At 38.6% G+C, this 20,635-nt stretch overlaps 1 protein-coding gene across 8 annotated transcripts in view; it reads left to right on the top strand.

The window, feature by feature from the left end:
* Positions 1-19,363, top strand: part of FAIM (Fas apoptotic inhibitory molecule) — a 32,829-nt gene extending 13,466 nt beyond the window's left edge. For 4 of the 8 annotated variants that reach the window (XM_055295279.2, XM_055295282.2, XM_055295283.2 and 1 more), the window contains 4 exons: positions 6,885-7,017; positions 7,665-7,893; positions 14,589-14,638; positions 18,748-19,363. In XM_055295279.2, the coding sequence (XP_055151254.1) occupies positions 6,885-7,017; positions 7,665-7,893; positions 14,589-14,638; positions 18,748-18,897 (562 nt within the window). In that variant the 3' untranslated portion in view covers positions 18,898-19,363. Of the gene's footprint in view, positions 1-5,189; positions 5,250-6,880; positions 7,018-7,664; positions 7,894-14,588; positions 14,639-18,747 lie in introns of all 8 variants that reach the window. The other 4 variants (XM_055295277.2, XM_055295278.2, XM_055295281.2 and 1 more) reach the window with 2 other exon arrangements.
* Positions 19,364-20,635: the final 1,272 nt, after the last annotated feature.

The raw sequence follows: 20,635 nt of genomic DNA, 5'->3' as shown, positions 1-20,635 counted from the left end.
CTACAATAAATACAAAAATGAGCCAGGTGTGGTGGTGTGTACCTGTGGTTCCAGCTACTTTGGAGGCTAAGGTGGGAGGATCCTTTGGACCCAGGAGGTTGAGGCTGCAGTGAGCATTGAGTATACCACTGCACTCCTGCCTGGGCAGCAGAACAAGACCCTGTCTCAAAACAAAAACAAAAACATGTACAGATGCTTCTTGACTTGTGATGGGGTTATATCCCAATAAACCCATTGCAAGTTGAAAATATTATAAGTCAGAAATGCATTTAATACACCTAACCTATCAAACATCATATCTTAGCCTCGCCTACCTTAAGTGTCCTCAGAATACTTACCTTAGCCCACAGTTGGGCAAAATCATCTAAACAAAGCCTATGTTACAATGAAGTGTTGGCTGTCTCGTGTAATTTTTTGTACTGTACTGAAAGTGAATGGTTGTATGGGTACTCAAAGTATGATTCCTACCAAACACGTATCTCTTTTGCACCATCTTAAAGTCGGACAATCATTAAGTCAAACCATTGTAAGCCGAGGACCATCTGTATTTGACTTTGGAGTGCTTTCAGAACATTTGGTGGGCATTTAACTATTTGTTGAGTTAATGGATAACATTTGCTCATTCTGATATTACTTTGTATAGACCATCCAGAGAATCACCAGTTACGGAGGAAGTAAGTTGACTTTTGTGTGAGGATATTCTCAAAATGAAAAATCAGCTGATGGTCCAAAGTATCTTAAAGTCTGTTTAAGTAAACATTGATCTCTGTGCTTTAGTGCCTTTTAGAATAATTATTCATGTTTACTTCCTTTCAGACCTCTAACCTAAATCTCTATTTTATTTCATGTTTCCCTAAAGACTCACTAGTGGGCATATTTTTACATGCATTTGATGAGTTGACTAGTGGTTTTTAATGATTTTCCCTGATATGAATGGCCAAAAAACAGATGTCAGTCTGTTAACCTGTTGCATTTGTGGCTATTAAGAGTGTTTTCTATGTGTGCTCTCCTGCTTTTGAGCCAGAAGAGCAATTTCAATTAAATTTTAAAGTGGTGAGATTGGAATGGAATGTGTAAAGTGACAGAGGTCATAAGACTAGTGAAACTGCTGGGATAGGAGATAGGAGAGAAGCCCAAAAGCAGGAGGCAGAGTTGATTTTGGACATTTTTCTTAAACATTAGATGGGATTTGTTGATGGGAATTATTGTTTGTGGTAAGATCATTTGAAAAGTTTTCTTTGCTCTGTGTGCATTATTGGCACCCTCTACAGCTTTGTTAGAAAGTTGGATAGGTAATAAGAACCCAGGACTGGCAGTGGAGATGGCACTTGGAGGGATATGTGTTATTGATTTCCCCATAATGAAGGAGAGAGGCTAGACCAGGTGATTTTATTGTTTTTTGTTTTCCAGTGCTGAAAATTATATGACTGTCTCATATTTTGGTTAAGGCTGTTGTTATAAGATAGTGGTCACTTTAATCCTTGCATAGAAAGCAGTTTTTAAAGTTAATCTCTGCCTTTTAAAATGGTACAAAATTTGAAGTATTACAGCCTTTTATAAGCTGAATATATTTTCAATGTTCCAAAGAATAATTTCTTTTGTTTTGTTGTTGTTTTTTTTTGCTTTTGGAACAGGGTCTTGCTCTGTTGGCCAGGCTAGAGTGCAGTGGCATGGTCATGGCTCACTGCAGTCTCAAACCCCTGGAATCGAGCGATCCTCCCACCTCCCGAGTAGCTGGGACTATAGGCACATGTCACCACACCCAGCTGTTTTTTTTTTGGTGTCACTATGTTGACCAGGCTGGTCTCAAGTTCCTGGCTTCAAATGATTCTCCTGTCTCAGACTCCCAAAGTACGGGGATTACAGGGATAAGCCACTATGCACACTCCAAGGAGTAATTATAAAAATATTTTATAATTATTAACCATTTATAAAAAGATTTTTTTAGTGTTTTGCTTAAAATAATGGATAGCATGAACAAGAAAATTGAAATATTACTAACTTTGTATTAAAACAGCATTTTTCTTATTTAATCAGAGAAAAACAGGCAGAGTAACACATTTTATATTGATTCGTAATTTTGTTTAAGAAGAAACATCAATTTTGATATATAGTTATATAAGTAGAATTAGAATGCTTCAAATTTGCCAGATAATTGCTTCAGTACTTACTCTTACCTTTGTTTATAATTCTCTCCTATCATGTACACTTTTAATTATTGGAGAATTAAAAATTGCTTTTTTTTAGGTAGTCCTTATATAATTGTTGAATGCCTGAATGATTGTTCATCGTTTAGAGAAGAAAAAATGTTTTAATGTGATCATGATTTCTAATCTTTCTTATAATTGGTGGTATTGCCTTTTATACTTCTCCATGAAAAGGTATTATAATTAAGATGTTGTATCTTAGTGTGATTTAGTAGTATTTGGAATTCCTTATAATAGAAAACAGAGTAATTGTTTTAGGTTTGAATGCCTACATTACTGAACTTTCTAGAGTCTCTGAAAATTGAAGAGCAAAACTTGAATAGCACCCCTAAATACATTCTGATTTACAAAGGATGCCTTATCAAAGTTTATATTATGCTGTTTGGCTTATTTTTTATATTACATGTATGTATAATATTTATATATTATATGTATATATTATATATAATATTTATATATTATATGTATATATTATATATAATATTTATATATAATAAATATAATATGTATATAAATATACATATAGTATTTATATGTACTCCAGACTGGGCAACAGAGTGAGACCCTGTCTCAAAACAGATATGTATATCTATATATATCTCTATCTATCTACCTATCTACCTATCTGTCTATCTATATCTGTCACCCAGGCTGGAGTACATATAATTATGCTATCTTATACTATCTATCTATCTATATCTATATATCATATCTATATATATAAAATATATATATATATGTTTTGAGACAGGGTCTCACTCTGTCGCCCAGGCTGGAGTACATATAATTACATTGTGTATATACATGTATGTGTGTGTGTATATATATGTATGTATATAGTATCTATCTATATCTATTATATATAATATATATTATTATTTTGGACATAGGTACTATTTATATATAGTATATATCTGTATATTATATATCTATATCTACTATCTATTATATATAATAGATAAGTATCATTTATTATATATAATAGATGATGGCCTACTATAATCTATGTAATATAGTATATATAGTATCTATATATAGATAGATATAGATTATATATATAATTATAGTATATAATCTATATTATATAGTATATAATTATATAAGTATATTTATATAAGTATATATAAGTATAATTATATAAGTATATAATTATAGTATATAATCTATATATATAGATTATAGTAGGCCAAAATACTAAAGATAATATAGTATATTTAGTATATGTAGTGTATATAGTAACTATATATTATATATAGCATATATATAGATACCTGTTTTGAGACAGGGTCTCACTGTGTCGTCCAGGCTGGAGTACAGTGGCATGATCACTGCAGCCACTCACTGCAGCTTCTAACTCCTAGGCTCAAGCGATCCTCCCACCTTAGCCTCCCCAGTAGCTGGGACTACAGGTGCATGCCACCATGCCTGGCTGGCTTATTATATTGCTATGTATTCTTTTTGTTTTTATTGTTGTAGGATACCCTCTGGTTTCATAGGGGATAATCCTTAAGAGTAGAAAAGTTCACAAATTTGTGTGGTGCTAATTTTATAAAAGAGATTTATTTTAGGTACAAATATTTATCTAGTTTTTATTCTAAAATTCTTGGCTTTCCTGGCCCGTTGGATTGCTTTTATGAGTGCTAATTTCTTCTTTAATATCTTTTTGGCTGGGTATGTGGTGGCTCATGCCTGTAATCCCAGCACTTTCGGAGGCCAAGGCAGGTGGATCACTTGAGACCAGGAGTTCGAGACCAGCCTGACCAACATGGCAAAACCCCATCTCTACTAAAAATAGAAAAAATTAGCCAGATGTGGTGGCATGCACTTGTAGTCCCAGCTACTCAAGAGGCTGAGACATGAGAATTGCCTGAACCCAGGAGACAGAAGTTGCAGTGAGCCGAGATCATGCCACTGCACTCCAGCTTGGAGGACAGAGTGAGGCTTTGTCTCAAAAACAAACAAAAAACTTTTTAATAATTTGTGACTTCTGGTTGTTTCCAGACAGAAAGGGTTAGCAGTCTCCCATTTTTAGCCAGGAGAGAGCATTCTTGAGCATCTGTAGGAAACAGGCACTAATTAAGAAAAGGGCTAAACTAGATCTTGGAAGCAAAAAATAGTTGAATTTAGGATACTTTGGCAGGAGTGAAACTGTTAATCCCAAATCTTCAAATGTGAGGGTTTCCTATGCATGTGAATTTGTGTGCACTTCTGATTTTAGTACAGCTTAATTAACACTGCAGCCCAGTTACTGTTTAGTTCATTGCATAGTACTGGGCTCTAGTTCTGGGTTGGATCCTGCCAGTTACGTGAGCAAGCCACATAACTTTTGTGGATTCATCATTGGCACTAGTAAATTAAATGGGCTTAAGTAAGGGGATAAATTAAGTTCACTCTTTGAGAGCAGACCAGCATATCCCTGTCTGCTTCTTGCAAACTCATCAGTTCTTTGAAGTTACCTAAAAGATTTTAAAAGTTATGTTCCACCATAGTGTAGCCTTCTAAAATAAAGATTACATTTTAAATTAGTTGCCACTTTAACATTCATGCTCCCAGAAGATACATTGTGTTTATCCTGGAGTTTGATGTATTCCCTGACTCATAGCCTTCGGGCTTCTTGTGCTTCAATTTGAGAAGCATAGGACCCAGAGGATCTCTTAGGTCTCTTGCAGCTCTGATATGCTATAACACTTGCAACAAAGGAGAGTTTGTTCTTTAGTTTTGATAAAGTATACCTTTAAGAAATTATAAATCCATAACAGGGAAAAATATGACTGACTGATTTGCATGATGTAACATCTTTCTCTGAAAATTAAAGATTGCAATTCTATTTTACGTAGAAGCTGTTTCATCCGAAACTCCATGTAATTTAATAAATGGATTGCAAAATTAGAAAAACCCTTTGTAGATGTCATCATTGTTGCTTTCAGTCTTTCTTTGCTGCAATTCTGCTTTTTTCTTTCCTGGCTGCTAATTGGATTAAAGACTGTTTTTGCCAACTATGGCATCTGGAGATGACAGTCCTATCTTTGAAGATGATGAAAGGTAAATGTCTTATATTGCAGTAAAGTAGCCTTTGACATTTTCAAGATTGTTATCATTCAAAAGAGTGATTTATCCAAGATGCTCTGTTAAGAATACATTTTGTAAAATTGCAGAATACATGGTTCTGCTTTTGTATGACTTACAGCAGGAGTACTAAATACCTGGCATGGAGGTAGCCACCAGTAACATGGCATCCATTTCAGTAGAGCCTTGATGTGAGGTCTCCTCATTTCTGTCAGCACAGAGTTCCTGGCAACCACTTCAAAATGATATAAAATCCATTTACCATCTTCTGTTTAGAGCATACAGAGATTAGGGTGAACAAAGAGGAAGATGTAGTTAAGAGAACAGGCTTTGGAGCCAGAATCCTAGGTTTAAATCCTACCTCTGCCACTTAATGTCATTGTAACCTTAGGTAAACCCTTAGCCTCTCTAAGCCTCATCTGTAAAATAAGGATACTTATAGTAGCCATCTCATGGTGATTCTATGCGTTAATATATTTAAAGCTCTTAGAACAGTGACTGGTGCATAGTTATCACTTAATAGCTGTTAGCTATGATTATTATTACTGTAATAAATGATACTTCTGTCAAAGCTAAAAAGATACACCAATATCAAAATATTAATTAGATATTATATATGTATTATGTCATTCACATAGGATATATTGACATCAAAAATATATGTTGAAGTATATGCCAGCAATCTCTGACAAACCAAAATCCTTTATTTATTTCTTATTTTTGAGACAGTCTCACTCTTTCACCCGGCCTGGAACGTGGTGGTGCAATCATGGTTCACTGCAGCCTCAACCTCCTGGGCTAAGGTGGCTCTCTCACCTCAGCATCCCAAGTAGCTGGGACTCCAGGCATGCACCATCATGTGTGACTAATATGTTTGTAGAGACAGGGTTTTACCATGTTGTCCAGGTTGGTCTGGAACTCCAGGGCTCAAGTAATCTGCCCACCTCGGTCTCCCAAAGTGCTGGGATTACAGGCATGAGCCCCTGCACCCAGCCCAAAGTCCTTTATTTTTTTAAAATAAGATTTCCTGTAATAATGCCAAGAATATTTTTCATAACATTTAAAAATTATTTTTATCTTTATTATAGGGCACTTCTTCCATGACTTTTTTCTGTCTTAGTATAATAAATTGGAACCTTTTTGTTAAAACAAACCCCTAGTATGAGTTTAAGTATGGGAGGTTTGGAGAGTTCTTGTTTTAGAGTGATTAGACCTGAAAAAGAGAAATAAAATTAAATACCATGGTTTTTACATGGGAGCTGGTGGGAGAAGAATAAAGACTTTTTATTGACCTTTCCACGCACTATACTGTATCCTAACCTAGAATACTGACCAGGATAAACTGATGCATTCTTAATCCTATTAATATTAAGGTGGCTTTTTTTAGAAGTAATCGGACTATGTACCCATATATAGCAGTTGTATCTTAAAGGAAGAGTGAATAAGAGGGAGAAAATAGTTAATGTACTGTGAGTAGAATTTCTTAGGTACTGTCACTTTAATATTTTGACATTTTAGAGGTTTTAATCTAATATTTTCATCTTGGAAGGATTAATTGGTTATTTAATTGGTATTTTGGCCTACTATAATTGCTTTATTTTATTCCTTTAGCCCTCCTTACAGCCTAGAAAAAATGACAGATCTCGTAGCTGTTTGGGATGTTGCTTTAAGTGACGGAGTCCACAAGATTGAATTTGAACATGGGACTACATCAGGCAAAAGAGTAGTATATGTAGATGGAAAGGTAGGAAGAAAATACGTTACTTTGTAAAATATGATATATAGAGAAACTTGATTTTGTTAAAGTAGCATCTTCATATGTGAATTCAGGGCTTTTTTTTCTTATAGTCATGTTTTTGATCTGTATCATTTTGTTGTGTAAAGCAAACATAGTTATAGAATTCATGGAATATAGCATGTAATATTTAAACTTAAAATGCTTTTATTTTCTAAAACCTTGGCATCATAAATTAATAAAATTATATCTTTTTTTTTTCTTTTTTTTGAGATGGAGTCTCGCTCTGTCACCCAGGCTGGAGTGCAGTGGCGGGTCTCGGCTCACTGCAACCTCCATCTCCTGGGTTTAAGTGATTCTCCCGCCTCAGCCTCCCAAGTAGCTGGGATTACAGGCACCTGCCATTATGCCCTGCTAATTTTTTGTATTTTTAGTAGAGACGGGGTTTCACTGTTGGCCAGGCTGGTCTCAAACTCCTGACCTCATGATCTGCCCGCCTCAGCCTCCCAAAGCGCTGGGATTACAGGCATGAGCCACCGCGCTGGGCAATAAAATTATATCTAAATGGCATTGCCTTTGTTCACTTTACGTTATTTCTAAAATTAGATATCAATTTTTCTTCCATTTGTTTCATATTTTTCTATTTTATTATGTAGGAAGAGATAAGAAAAGAGTGGATGTTCAAATTAGTGGGCAAAGAAACATTCTATGTTGGAGCTGCAAAGACAAAAGCGACCATAAATATAGACGCTATCAGTGGTTTTGCTTATGAATATACTCTGGAAATTAATGGGAAAAGTCTCAAGAAGTATATGGAGAACAGATCAAAAACCACCAATACTTGGGTATTACACATGGATGGTGAGAACTTTAGAATTGTTTTGGGTAAGTTAGTGCTGTTTGCGCAGAACTTTTTTTTTTTTATATAATGTCTGTTTAATTCCTGTAACTATTCAGACCTTCTATGGAGGTTTGAAAAGAAGAGGGAGTGTAAGTGCAGGTGTATTTCATTTGTTTAAAAACATTAAAAAAAATCTTTTTGTTTCCCATCTGCTTGGGATTGTCTAGCAGGTGTGTATATTGTCCAGCAGGTGTATTTCTAATGTGTCCTGAGTAAATGAAGCATTCATTTAATCTACCATTTTATATATAAGATATCTTAAGCCAGGTTTTATAGTGATGGATTTGAGGATTATAAATTTAGGTTTTTAAAAAATGTAATATTGCCAGGTGCAGTGACTCATGCTTGTAATCCCAGCACTTTGGTAGGCAGAGGCGGGCAGATCACCTGAGATCAGGAGTTTGAGACCAGCCTGGCCAACATGGTGAAACCCCATCTCTACAAAAAATACAAAAATTAGCAGGACATAGTGGCACATGCCTGTAATCCTAGCTACTTGGGAGGCTGAGGCAGGGGACTTACTTGAATCCAGGAGGCGGAGATTGCAATGAGCCGAGATCGCACCACTGCATTCCAGTCTGGGTGACAGTGACAGAGCAAGACTCCGTCTCAAAAAAAAAAAAAAGTAATATTGATGTAGATTTTGGTATTATTTGGTATTTCTCTTTATAAATATATCTTAAAGGCAGTTGGAAATTTAGGATTTATCAGTAAGAAAGCAATATTTTCCTAGATAACAATAGGCTTAGGACTGCATCAGATCAAAATTATCAAAGTCTAGGACTTTTTGAAGAGTTTTTTTTGTTTGTTTTTCTAAGCTTTCCTGTTTGGGTTTCTCTTTTCTTATGGGAAACAAATCTTTTCTTTGCCCATATTCCTATGTCTGTTAGCAGTTTTACTCATGTTCTCTATTGCTTGGAATTCTTGTCATTCTTTTATGTTTCTGAGACAGCGTCTCACTTTGTCGCCCAGGCTGGAATGCAGTGGTGTGCATGAACATGGCTCACTGCAGCCCTGTCCTCCTGGGCTCAAGTGATCCTCCAGCTTCAGCCTCCCGAGTAGCTGGGACCACAGGTCCATGTCACTATGCCAGGCTAACTTTAAAAAAATTTTTTGTAGAGACAGGGTCTCCCCATGTTGCCCAGGCTAATCTCGAGCTCCTGGGCTCAAGTGATCCTCCTGCCTCAGCCTCCAAAAGTGCTGGGATTACAGGTATGAGCAGCTGTGCCCACCCTTCTTTTCATTCTTAACAACAATATTCTTGGGAGTCTGTTGTCCTGTTCTCAGTATCCAAGTCTGCTGCTTTGTGGTCACCCTAGGCTTTCTTTCATGGAACTCTTTTGTTCTTCCAGTTATTGAACCCCACATCTCCTGCTTTCATCTTTGTTTACTGGAATATATCCTTAGGTAATCTCCTGATAAAGGGTGTCTAAGAAATAAACATTACTTTGATCCTCATGCTAAGTTGATAGTTTTGTTCAGTACAGAGTTTTAATTTCAAATTCACTTTCTCTCAGAATTTTTGAAACCCTTATTCCAGTAGCTTCTCTTCATTGTTTTAAATGAAAAGTTTTGTGCCAATCTGAATCTCATTTTTTTCTTTCCAGAAGGTTTTGGGAGCTCATCTTATCCGTTATATTTCCAAGTTTCATAGTGATATGTTTAGGAATATAGTTACTCAAACTGCATTAAAGTTTTAGAACCACTGGATCTCATTAATAATGGAAATTTTAGTTTTTAAAAGGATTATGATTAGTGTTAACACACTTGAACATATGGGACTTTAAAAGATGATGAAACCAGTCCTTTAAATTAATTTTAGGTACTTAATCAGCTGCTTTGCCAACTTGTAATACAATTGATATTAACTTTTCCTAGGAGAAATGGAAGAGACTACCTGAGCTATGCCTAGCATACAGTTAGTTCTCTTTTAAATGTCCAGGGGCCTCTTTATCTACTTGTGAATTATCTCGGGTCTTTAAAAAATCTATTTTTCTCCTTTTACTCCTCGTCTGCCTTTACTCTTCTCTATCCATTTGCAATCCCTCATGAGCCTGGAAATGAGACAGAGTTCAGCCCAAACTTGTCCCTTTTGCTGTTTGGAAGGGGCAAGGGACCAGAGTTGTTTACTGAGGTAAAGGCAAAATTGCCTATGTTATTGATATTGCTTGCACTTCTACTTCCAGGATCCATCAAACTTTGGACTATGCTGACTACAGCCTACATTTTACAGATTAGTTATGAAGAATGCAGGCTCCAGGATCAGAGCTGTGTGATGGGCAAATTACTTAACCTCTGAACCTTGGTTTCCTCATCTGTAAAATGGGCATAATGTAACTCCCTCACAGAGTTGTGATATGAGTGAAGTTTAATTGATTTAGTACATGTAAAGTACTTAACAGTGTTTCTCACATTGTGAATTCTTTAAAAATATTATTTGTCAGCCAGGTGCAGTGGCTGACATCTGTAATCCGAGCACTTTGGGAGGCCAAAGTGGGAGGATTGTTTGAGCCCAGGAGTTCGAGACCAGCCCGGGCAACATAGGGAGACCTCATCTCTGCAAAATATATTTAAAAATTAGCTGAGTGTAGTGGCACATGCCTGTAGTCCCAACTACTTGGGAAGCTGAGGTGAGAGGATCACTTGAGCCTAGGGGTTCAAGGTTGCAGTGAGCTAAATTGCACCACTGCATTCCAGCATGGATGACAGAGTGAGACCCTGCCTCAAAATTGTAATAATTTGGCTGGGGGTGGTAGCTCACACCTGTAATCCCAGCACTGTGGGAGGCCAAGGCAGGTGGATCACTTGAGAGCAGGAGTTCAAGACCAGCCTGACCAACATGGTGAAACCTGGTCTCTACTAAAAATACAAAAATTAGCTGGGCGTGGTGGTGGGCACCTGTAATCCCAGCTACTTGGGAGGCTGAGGCAGGAGAATTGCTTGAGCCTGGGAGGCGGAGGTTGCAGTGAGCCGAGGTCGCGCCACTGCACTCCAGCCTAGGCGACCAAGCAAGACTCTGTCTCAAAAAAAAAAATTGATAATAATTTAAAAATATTATTTGTGGTGATTATTACTACTCATGGGCAAAGAATGGGCTTCTCTAGGTCTCCTGGTAAAATTCACTTTTATATGTTATGTGGCAAGTTTCAAATAACAATATTATATGACTTGCTAAATTTTATGTTGAGAAATTAGAGCAAGGCCACAAAAAAGCTTTGAATAACAAAACATTATGATTTGCTGAGGTCATATTATGTGCCAGATACTATACTAGGCACTTTATATAATTATTCCTAACCCTTATAACAGCCTATGGGAAAAGTGGTATCATCTTCATTTGCCCCTGAGGAAATGGAAGCTCAGAGTAGTGGTGACTTGCCAAAGGGTACTGCTAGTAAAGAGTGATGCTGAGACCTGACCTCAAAGATCATGTGCATTTTTTTTCACCACCCCAAAAATGTGAGGCATATAAGGGCAATGAAAACAGGGTTGGTTAGCATTCTTAGCTCTTGTAGTCTCCACACCACTGAATACCATGGGAGGAAAATAAAGCTGGCAGGAGGAAAGTACATATGAAACTTCATGTTGGAAGGAAATTCTCTTTCTGTTCTGAAAAGTTTCTCTTCTCTGATAGCATTTACAGAACATAACCTGCTCAGGACTCACCTGGGAAGTCCCTAGCTATTGTTCATGCGGCTGAGGGAATCCGCAGGCAGGTAAAGAGGAGATGCTCCAAGATGAACATGCAGCAGCACCTCCCATGAGTCACTAAATCCACCGCTGAGTCATAATAGATTTGAAATTTTATCAGCTAGATATGTCCTTTTATTAACATATCGTTTTGAATAGGTTACATACTCAAGATTCAGAAATCAAAATGCTATTAAAAGACACATTGAAAAGTCTTGCTTCCATCCCTGTTCCCATCTGCCATGTTCCCCCATCAAGATAACCATTTTTAGTGTCATTCTAGTGTTTCTTTATTCAGATTCAATCTTTATTCAGATTCAGATTCTTTATTCAGATTCATTCATATTCTCTTATCACATAAAAGCATCTTGCTTTATTCACTTATTATATTCCGAAGATCCTTTTACATCAGAACCTAAAGAACTTTTTCATACTTTTTTATAGCTGCAGAGTAAATTTCAAGAGTAAATAGTGTATTTAGCTCATTCCCAACTGATGAACACTTGAGCTGTTTCTAATCTTTTGCTGTTAGAAGCAATGCTGCATGAATAGCTTTGTTTGCATGCCTCTTGGAACAGGACACATATTATATTAGTACACATTTCTGGAAGTAGGAAAGTAGGACTTCTCTTCTTCTGGGTCAAAGACCAATTGTATTTGTCATCTTAATAGGTTTTGCCCATTTGCCTTCCATGGTACTTTTACCATTTTGTACCCCCATTAGCTATTTTCCCCAGGTTCTCCAGCAGAACATGTAGCCAAACTTTTGGATTTTTTGGCATCCTGCTAGGTGAAGAAATGGTATTTCAGGGTTGTTTTTATTTGTCTTTTTCAAAAGTGAGGTTGAGTGTCTTAGGTTTAAGTTTCTTTTGTATTTCCTTTCTCATGATGCCTGTTCATGCCCTTTGCCCCATTTTCTTTTGGTTGTTGGTCTTTTTCTCCTTGATTTCTCATAGTCTTCACATTAGTAAGTTTAGTCCTTTGTTCATGCTGTTTGACATATTTTTTTCCGAGTTTGTCATTTATTACATGACTTTGCTAATGTGTGTGCATTTTTCTTCAATTGTGCCGTGGCTTTACTTTTTTTTTTTTTTCCAAGACAGGATCTCACTCTGTTGCCCAGGCTGGAGTGCAGTGGTGCAGTTTTGGCTCACTGCAACCTCTGCCTCCCAGGTTCGAGCAATTCTCCTGCCTCAGCCTCCCGAGTAGCTGGGATTACAGGCACCCGCCACTACGTCCAGCTAATTTTTTGTATTTTTAGTAGAGACGGGGTTTCACCATGTTGGCCAGACTGGTCTCGAACTCCTGACCTTGTGATTTGCCTGCCTCAGCCTCCCAAAGTGCTGGGATTACAGGCGTGAGCCACTGCGCCCAGCCTTTTTTTTTTACTTTTATGTAGTCAAATTTAATACATTTTCTTTTAGGGCTTCTGGATTAGTAGTGTTCTTCAGAGGCATGGTAATGCGCTATTGTAGAAACTCTGAGTACACGCACATGTTCAGGAAGCATAGCAAGTAAAATACCAGTTTCCACCATCATCGTGGTTTATCAGAGCACTGTGTGCACTGATCATGTCTTGGGACAAGTTGAGTTTACCTGCACCTGTGACTGCAGCAGCTTTCTACTAAGGCTGCCACTGAGGTTTCTCCTGCCCATATCTCCTGGACCCTCTGGCTTTCTCTTTTTCCACCTAGTGCACCTCAAAGGCTTTTCTCCCATCTCTAAGTGAGGCTCCCATCTCAAGGTATGGGGAGGGAAAGAACCCCCTTTAGACTGTGTTCCTGGAGCAGATGGCCAGGCAGTCAGACCCTGGACTGGCGCCTCAAACCTGACCCCCGGACTCCTTGTGCACATAACAGGCCATACTTCCTTCTCTTCTTCCCTGTAATACCCAAAGCTCAACTTCCGGCTTCTTGATTAGTGTAGTCTTCTCTCCTGCTACTCCTCAGGACACTAACATTTGCAAGGGGCTCTGGGGACTTCTCCACCCTGAGGTGAGCTATGGCAAGTTAACTGATCCATTTAAGTGTGTCGGGGCAGCATTTTGTTCCATATTGTTCCTTAGTGTGCAGTCCACCAGCTATACTTATTTTTTACTTGTAATCCAATAATTTTTCTCTAAAGTGAAACCATTATGAAAAGGAGTAGACATTATTGTACTACCTAGTAAGAAGCTGGACTAGATTTCTAAAGCAGACATGCTGTCTATCCTATATAAACCCTGTGGCAGCTGCTTTCAGTGGTCTCTTTGTGCCATCATCCAGTTGGGTGAGTGTGGGAGGCAGGGGAGTCATCTGGTCAATATTGAAGGGCATTTTGTATGGAAAGGTCAATCCTCACATTCATCTGTATGCATCCTTTTTTATTTATTTATTTATTTATTTATTTATCTTTTGAGATGGGGTCTTGCTCTGTTGCCCAGGCTGGAGTGCAGTGGTGCGATCTCAGCTCACTGCAAGCTCCGCCTCCCAGGTTCACGCCATTCTCCTGCCTCAGCCTCCCAAGTAGCTGGGACTACAGGCACCCACCACCACACCCGGCTAATTTTTGTATTTTTAGTAGAGATGGGGTTTCACCGTGTTAGCCAGGATGGTCTTGATCTCTTAACCTCGTGATCCACCTGCCTCAGTCTCCCAAAGTGCTGGGGTTACAGGCATGAGCCACCGCACCCGGCCTGTATGCATCCTTCTTTAAAGATTGTCCTTTTGGATTCATTTTGTTTCATAAGGCTTCATCAATTTGTATTAGGACCATAACTTTCTCTTAAAAGGTGGTTTTGTTTCGTTATAGTTTTATGAACAAAGAACAAACACAGCTTCTTCAAATTTTAGGAGAGTCTCCAAGCCATGAAAGCCATGAAAAAGTGTTGGGTTTTGGAATATTAATAAGAGTTTTAGAGATCTGGTATATCAATCCTCTCCTAAAGTAATAAATAGGAAAAGTTAACTTCACAGAATTATAACTTAAAGTTTTTATGTTACTTTTACAGAAAAAGATACTATGGATGTATGGTGCAATGGTAAAAAATTGGAGACAGCGGTAAGTTGACTATTTGATGACTCTAAGTGCCATGTGTCTAAGTTACCATTGAATTGTTGCTGCATTTCCTAATTATAGAGATTTTATAATGAACCAAAGCCCTCTTGATAAAAACAAAAAAGGGATTAAGTACTCCTGACTCCAGATTCTAAAAACCTTTGCTAGACGGTGCCTGGTACCGTGAGTTTGGAAACAACTTATGTTCTTAGCTGGCACCAGCTTCATACTCTCCCTTTCCTGTCCTGGACCAGGCTCTAGCATAGCAAGTAAAATTCCAGTAAAATATCTAGCAAGTAAAATACCTAAAAAGAGCCCCTAGTTAAAAAATTATATCCCCAAAGGTTGGTGTCCTCTTGTGTTTATCCATTTGAAGTGGTGCGTTATCACTGCTTCTCAAACTTGCATGCACAGAAATTGCCTGGGATCTTGTTAAAATGCTAATTCTAACATTTCCCTAGGTGCTGCTAATGCTACTGGTCCACAGATCACACTTTAGGAATGCTTTGTGCCATACACTCAAAGCAGATGGTTCTTTTCTGAAAGCGAGATTTTTGTAAAATGAGTGATACAATATCAGATGATGCGAAGGTAGACGAACAGCAAAGGGCACTCTCAGGAACCCCAGAGGACAAGTGCAATTTTAGACCAGCAGTGCCAATGCAGGGAGAAAGAGGCTACCCCAGTGACTATGGCCAGGCACACTGAAATCCCCATCTAGATAGACTCCAGTGTGTTTGGCTTGTGCTGTCAGGTGCTTGGATTACTATGGCTGTGGATGGGATGAATGTAGGAGTGAATTTCAAGCAGGAATGAAACAGTAGTAGTGTGCACAGGGGAGAGGGTGGGAAACAGAAAGTGTGGGACTAGGAGCCGAAATCACTGGGTGGTAATCCCCATGTCTTATGGGGTCTGTGGGCCAAGCAGGGAGTGCTATCCCTGGGACCCACCTTTCATGCTGGCTCCAGATGTGAACATCAGGGCTAGAGATAATTGGAAGCTCTCTTCTCTGGTCACATTTTGCATGTTGTAGTTGCTTTTATCTCATTTGTATAGTATAGGTTTAAGACAGTGAGAAAAGGTGCTTTTGGTAGTTGGAGGAAAGGAGGTCTGGGATTAATTCATTCAGAAGACCACCTAGAACCTACTTGGTCTGATAGCTGTTTCTGAGGAGGTGACAAAGCCAGAAATCAAAAATTACAAAGATGAAGCCACACGTGGTAGCACAGGTCTGTAGTGGCTTCCTACTTGGGAGGCTGACGTGAGAGGAATCCTTGAGCCTAGGAGTTTTAGGCCAGCCTGAGCAACATAGTGAGACCCATCTCTAAGAAGATTAATCAATAAATTGAAATTTAAAAGCTACAAAGATGAATGCTTTTCTGTTTCTGAGTCCTGAAGAATTTAATTTGGGCTCACTCAAAATTGAGTGCTTGAGCTGCTCTCTGGGTTAAATCTACTGACAGAGACTTCTTTTATGCAGAGAGGCTTGGAGAGTGTTTCAGTATTTTATGGCCCCCTTTGGAAAAACTCCAGTTACCACTAACATGGCTCAGATACCTACTGTGTGCCCAATGCCATACCTGGTGGTTCTTCCTGTTCTTTTTTTCCTACCCTGGAATTCTCTAGATAGAGAATCAGCACTTTTGAATCGCATTTCCTCCCACACTCAAGAAATTTTCCAGGGCACATGTAAAGATAATGCTGTTTTATGGTATTAAGAATGTGGTTGTACTGGGCGAGGTGACTCATGCGTGTAATCCCAGCACTTTGGGAGGCTGAGGCGGGCAGATTCCTTGAACCTAGGAGTTTGAGACTAGTCTGGGCAACATGGCGAAACCCCTCTCTACTAAAAATACAAAAATTAGTAGAGCATGGTGACACATGCCTGTAGTCCCAGCTACTTAGGAGGCTGAGGTGGAAGAATTACCTGAGCCCAGGGAGGTTGAGGCTGCAGTGAGCCCAGGTTGCACCACAACACTCCAGCCTCGGTAACAGAATGTGAGACCCTGTCTCAAAAAAAATAAAATGCAGTTGTAACTTTGGGAGGCCGAGATGGGAGGATCACTTGAGGCCAGGAGCTCATGACCACCCCGGGGCGTTTGATGAGACCCTGTCTCTATAAATTTTTTTTTTTAGTTAGCTGTGTATGGTGGTGTGTGCCTGGTCCCCACTGCTCAGGAGGCTGAGGCAGGAGGACCGCTTGAGCCCAGGAGTTCAAGCCTGCAATGAACTACAATTGTACCCCTGTACTCCAGCCTGGGTGGCAAGAGCAAGACCCTGTCACACACATACACAAAGAATGTTGTTGTGGTTGTAAAAAGGTGAAAATAATATTTATCCACATGTCTTTGTTTTGTAGTAGTTAACAGGAAACTACATGTGTTTGGAAAATAGCTCTTTATAACACAATTGCCTTCTCATTCTAACTACAACCTAGTTTGCAGGGCAGTTTGGGCAGCTCCATATCTAGGCAGCCTTCCCCAGTACTGTACGTACCCACAACAAACTCATCTTGTTGCCTGTGAGTTACAGCTTATTTTCTCCTTTTTATCTCAAAGCATCGTGCCAAAATTATATATTTGTCCAATTGCCAAGAAGCTACTTGTATAGATTATATTACCTAACCCTTGCCCTTTCTTTCGAAGTCCTTTTTCAAGGCTCAGTATTAAAAATGGGGACAAGAACACACTGCACCCAAGGACATGCTTGTGGTATTCAGCACACCTCCCATAAGGAGCCACTGGCCACATCCTTCCCAGAGCTAGGAAAAGGCTTCTCTCCCTGAGGCATCCTGTGCCTTCTTTGGCTTGGTATTGTTAACTGGGGGGCCTTGTTCTATCTACTTTGGCTGCCAGGAAGCTAATAGCCAGGGGGGTTAAGTCTGATTTTCGGTTTCTTTGCTTTCTGGCATAAATCTTTTTTTTTTATCCTCTAAGCCTCTTCTTCCTTCCTTCCTTCTCTGTGCTACCTGGCGCTAATCTTTTTACTCTAGATCACTGCTACTCAATCAAAGTATAATATGAGGCACAGATAGGACCTTCATGTGTAATTTTAATTTATCTAGTATCCATATTTGAAAAAATTTTAGGTGAAGTTAAATATTATATTTGATTTAAATCAATATACCAAAAATATTATTTAACATGTTATCAGTATAAAGTTATTTTATACAATTTTTTGTTTCATACTAGGTCTTCTAAATCCAGTGTCTATTTTATATTTAAACAGCATATCTATTTTCAGACTAGTCAATTTCAAGTGCCCAATAGCCAGCCACATGTGGCCAGTGGCTACTGTATTGAACAGAACAGGTATAGGTTTAGTGGTGTTTGGTTTTGTTATCTGTATATTTTATTGTAAGCCACCTTATACCCGGAGGAATCAGATTTTCAGAGTGGCTAAGAACACTCCATCCCTGGCTGGATGCAGTGGTTCACACCTGTAATCCCAGCACTGTGGGAGGCTGAGGCGGGTAGATCCCTTGAAGTATATTATAAATAACTAATAAACGTCGTATTTATCATTTTTATTTTTGAAAACATATGTTATAGACACATAGCCATGAGGTTTATATTCCTCCCCCAAGAATTTAAGATTCTTTTTTTTTTTTTTTTTTGAGACGGAGTCTCGCTCTGTCACCCAGGCTGGAGTGCAGTGGCGTGATCTCGGCTCACTGCAAGCTCCGCCTCCCGGGTTCACGCCATTCTCCTGCCTCAGCCTCTCCGAGTAGCTGGGACTACAGGCACCCGCCACCACGCCCGGCTAATTTTTTTGTATTTTTAGTAGAGACGGGGTTTCACCGTGGTCTCGATCTCCTGACCTCGTGATCCGCCCGCCTCGGCCTCCCAAAGTGCTGGGATTACAAGCGTGAGCCACCGCGCCCAGCGAATTTAAGATTCTTAAGGATTGTAGGGGTTATAAAAAGGAAACTTTCAATTCATAACAGAAATGTAAAAGCATCTAAATACAAGCTTTAGACTTTGTTTTTCAAAGCTTATTGTTTAACTAATACATTATTTTATTGTACTACTAGTACTTTTAGATGGTGTGAATGCCCTAGACAGAGATAAATGTTTCTGCACCACTAATTCCTTCTTCTTTTGTTGCTCCAGGGTGAGTTTGTAGATGATGGGACTGAAACTCACTTCAGTATCGGGAACCATGACTGTTACATAAAGGCTGTCAGTAGTGGGAAGCGGAGAGAAGGGATTATTCATACTCTCATTGTGGATAATAGAGAAATCCCAGAGATTTCAAGTTAATGAATTTTAATCTTAAGAAGTAAAGATCAGGACTTTTTAATTACTGTGGTAATTAAATGTGTTCATTATGTACTTATCAGTACATTTAGTCTACAGTGTTTTAATTTTTTTAAAAGTTACATGAAACTGTAACATTCCAAGGGTCAGGAAAAAACCAATTATGTATAGTCATAAAATTACAATTTATGATGCAAATAATGTAAAATGTTTTAAAGACAAATGGCAAATAAGATAGATATGGACCAAAGTCACTAATGTTTTACAACAGTAACCTTTACTATAATAAATACTTTAAAAAAAATCTGCTTGATTTGTGTTTATATGTATGGGTAAGTCTTTATGTGTTTTTTAATTTAAGTTTTAGGGTACATGTGCACAATGTGCAGGTTTGTTACATATGTATACATGTGCCATGTTGCTGTGCTGCACCCATTAACTCGTCATTTAGCATTAGGTATATCTCCTAATGCTGCCCTCCCCCCTCCCCCCACCCCACAACAGGCCCCGGAGTGTGATGTTCCCCTTCCTGTGTCCATGTGTTCTCATTGTTCAATTCCCACCTATGAGTGAAAACATGCGGTGTTTGTTTGGTTTTTTGTCATTGCGATAGTTTACTGAGAATGATGTTTTCCAGTTTCATCCATGTCCCTACAAAGGACATGAACTCATCATTTTTTATGGCTGCATAGTATTCCATGGTGTATATGTGCCACATTTTCTTAATCCAGTCTATCATTGTTGGACATTTGGGTTGGTTCCAAGTCTTTGCTATTGTGAATGGTGCTGCAATAAACATACGTGTGCATGTGTCTTTATAGCAGCATAATTTATAGTCCTTTGGGTATATACTCAGTAATGGGATGGCTGGGTCAAATGGTATTTCTAGTTGTAGATCCCTGACGAATCGCCACACTGATTTCCACAATGGTTGAACTAGTTTGCCGTCCCACCAACGGTGTAAAAGTGTTCCTATTTCTCCACATCCTCTCCAGCACCTGTTGTTTCCTGACTTTTTAATGATGGCCATTCTAACTGGTGTGAGATGGTATCTCATTGTGGTTTTGATTTGCATTTCTCTGATGGCCAGTGATGATGAGCATTTTTGCATGTGTTTTTTGGCTGCATAAATGTCTTCTTTTGAGAAGTGTCTGTTCATGTCCTTCGCCCACTTTTTGATGGGGTTTGTTTTTTTCTTGTAAATTTGTTTGAGTTCATTGCAGATTCTGGATATTAGCCCTTTGTCAGATGAGTAGGTTGCAAAAATTTTCTCCCATTCTGTAGGTTGCCTGTTCACTCTGATGGTAGTTTCTTTTGCTGTGCAGAAGCTCTTTAGTTTAATTAGATCCCATTTGTCAATTTTGGCTTTTGTTGCCATTGCTTTTGGTGTTTTAGACATGAAGTCCTTGCCCACGCCTATGTCCTGAATGGTATTGCCTAGGTTTTCTTCTAGGGTTTTTATGGTTTTAGGTCTAACTTGTAAGTCTTTAATCCATCTTGAATTAATTTTTGTATAAGGTGTAAGGAAGGGATCCAGTTTCAGCTTTCTACATATGGCTAGCCAGTTTTCCCAGCACCATTTATTAAATAGGGAATCCTTTCCCCATTGCAGGAAAATTTTAAAAAGGGCATAGCAGAACTGAAAAGAACTAAAGAGAAATGATGGAGTCAAAAAGTACAATAGTGAAACTAAGAACTCAAAATCAGAGAAATAGTAAACTGGAATATAGGTGAGACAAAT

Source organism: Symphalangus syndactylus, chromosome 10 (genome assembly GCF_028878055.3).
Source record: "Symphalangus syndactylus isolate Jambi chromosome 10, NHGRI_mSymSyn1-v2.1_pri, whole genome shotgun sequence".
Taxonomy (NCBI): Eukaryota; Metazoa; Chordata; class Mammalia; order Primates; family Hylobatidae; genus Symphalangus; species Symphalangus syndactylus.
The sequence above is the reverse complement of the archived record's forward strand: the minus strand, read 5'-3'. Positions and strand labels throughout refer to the sequence as shown.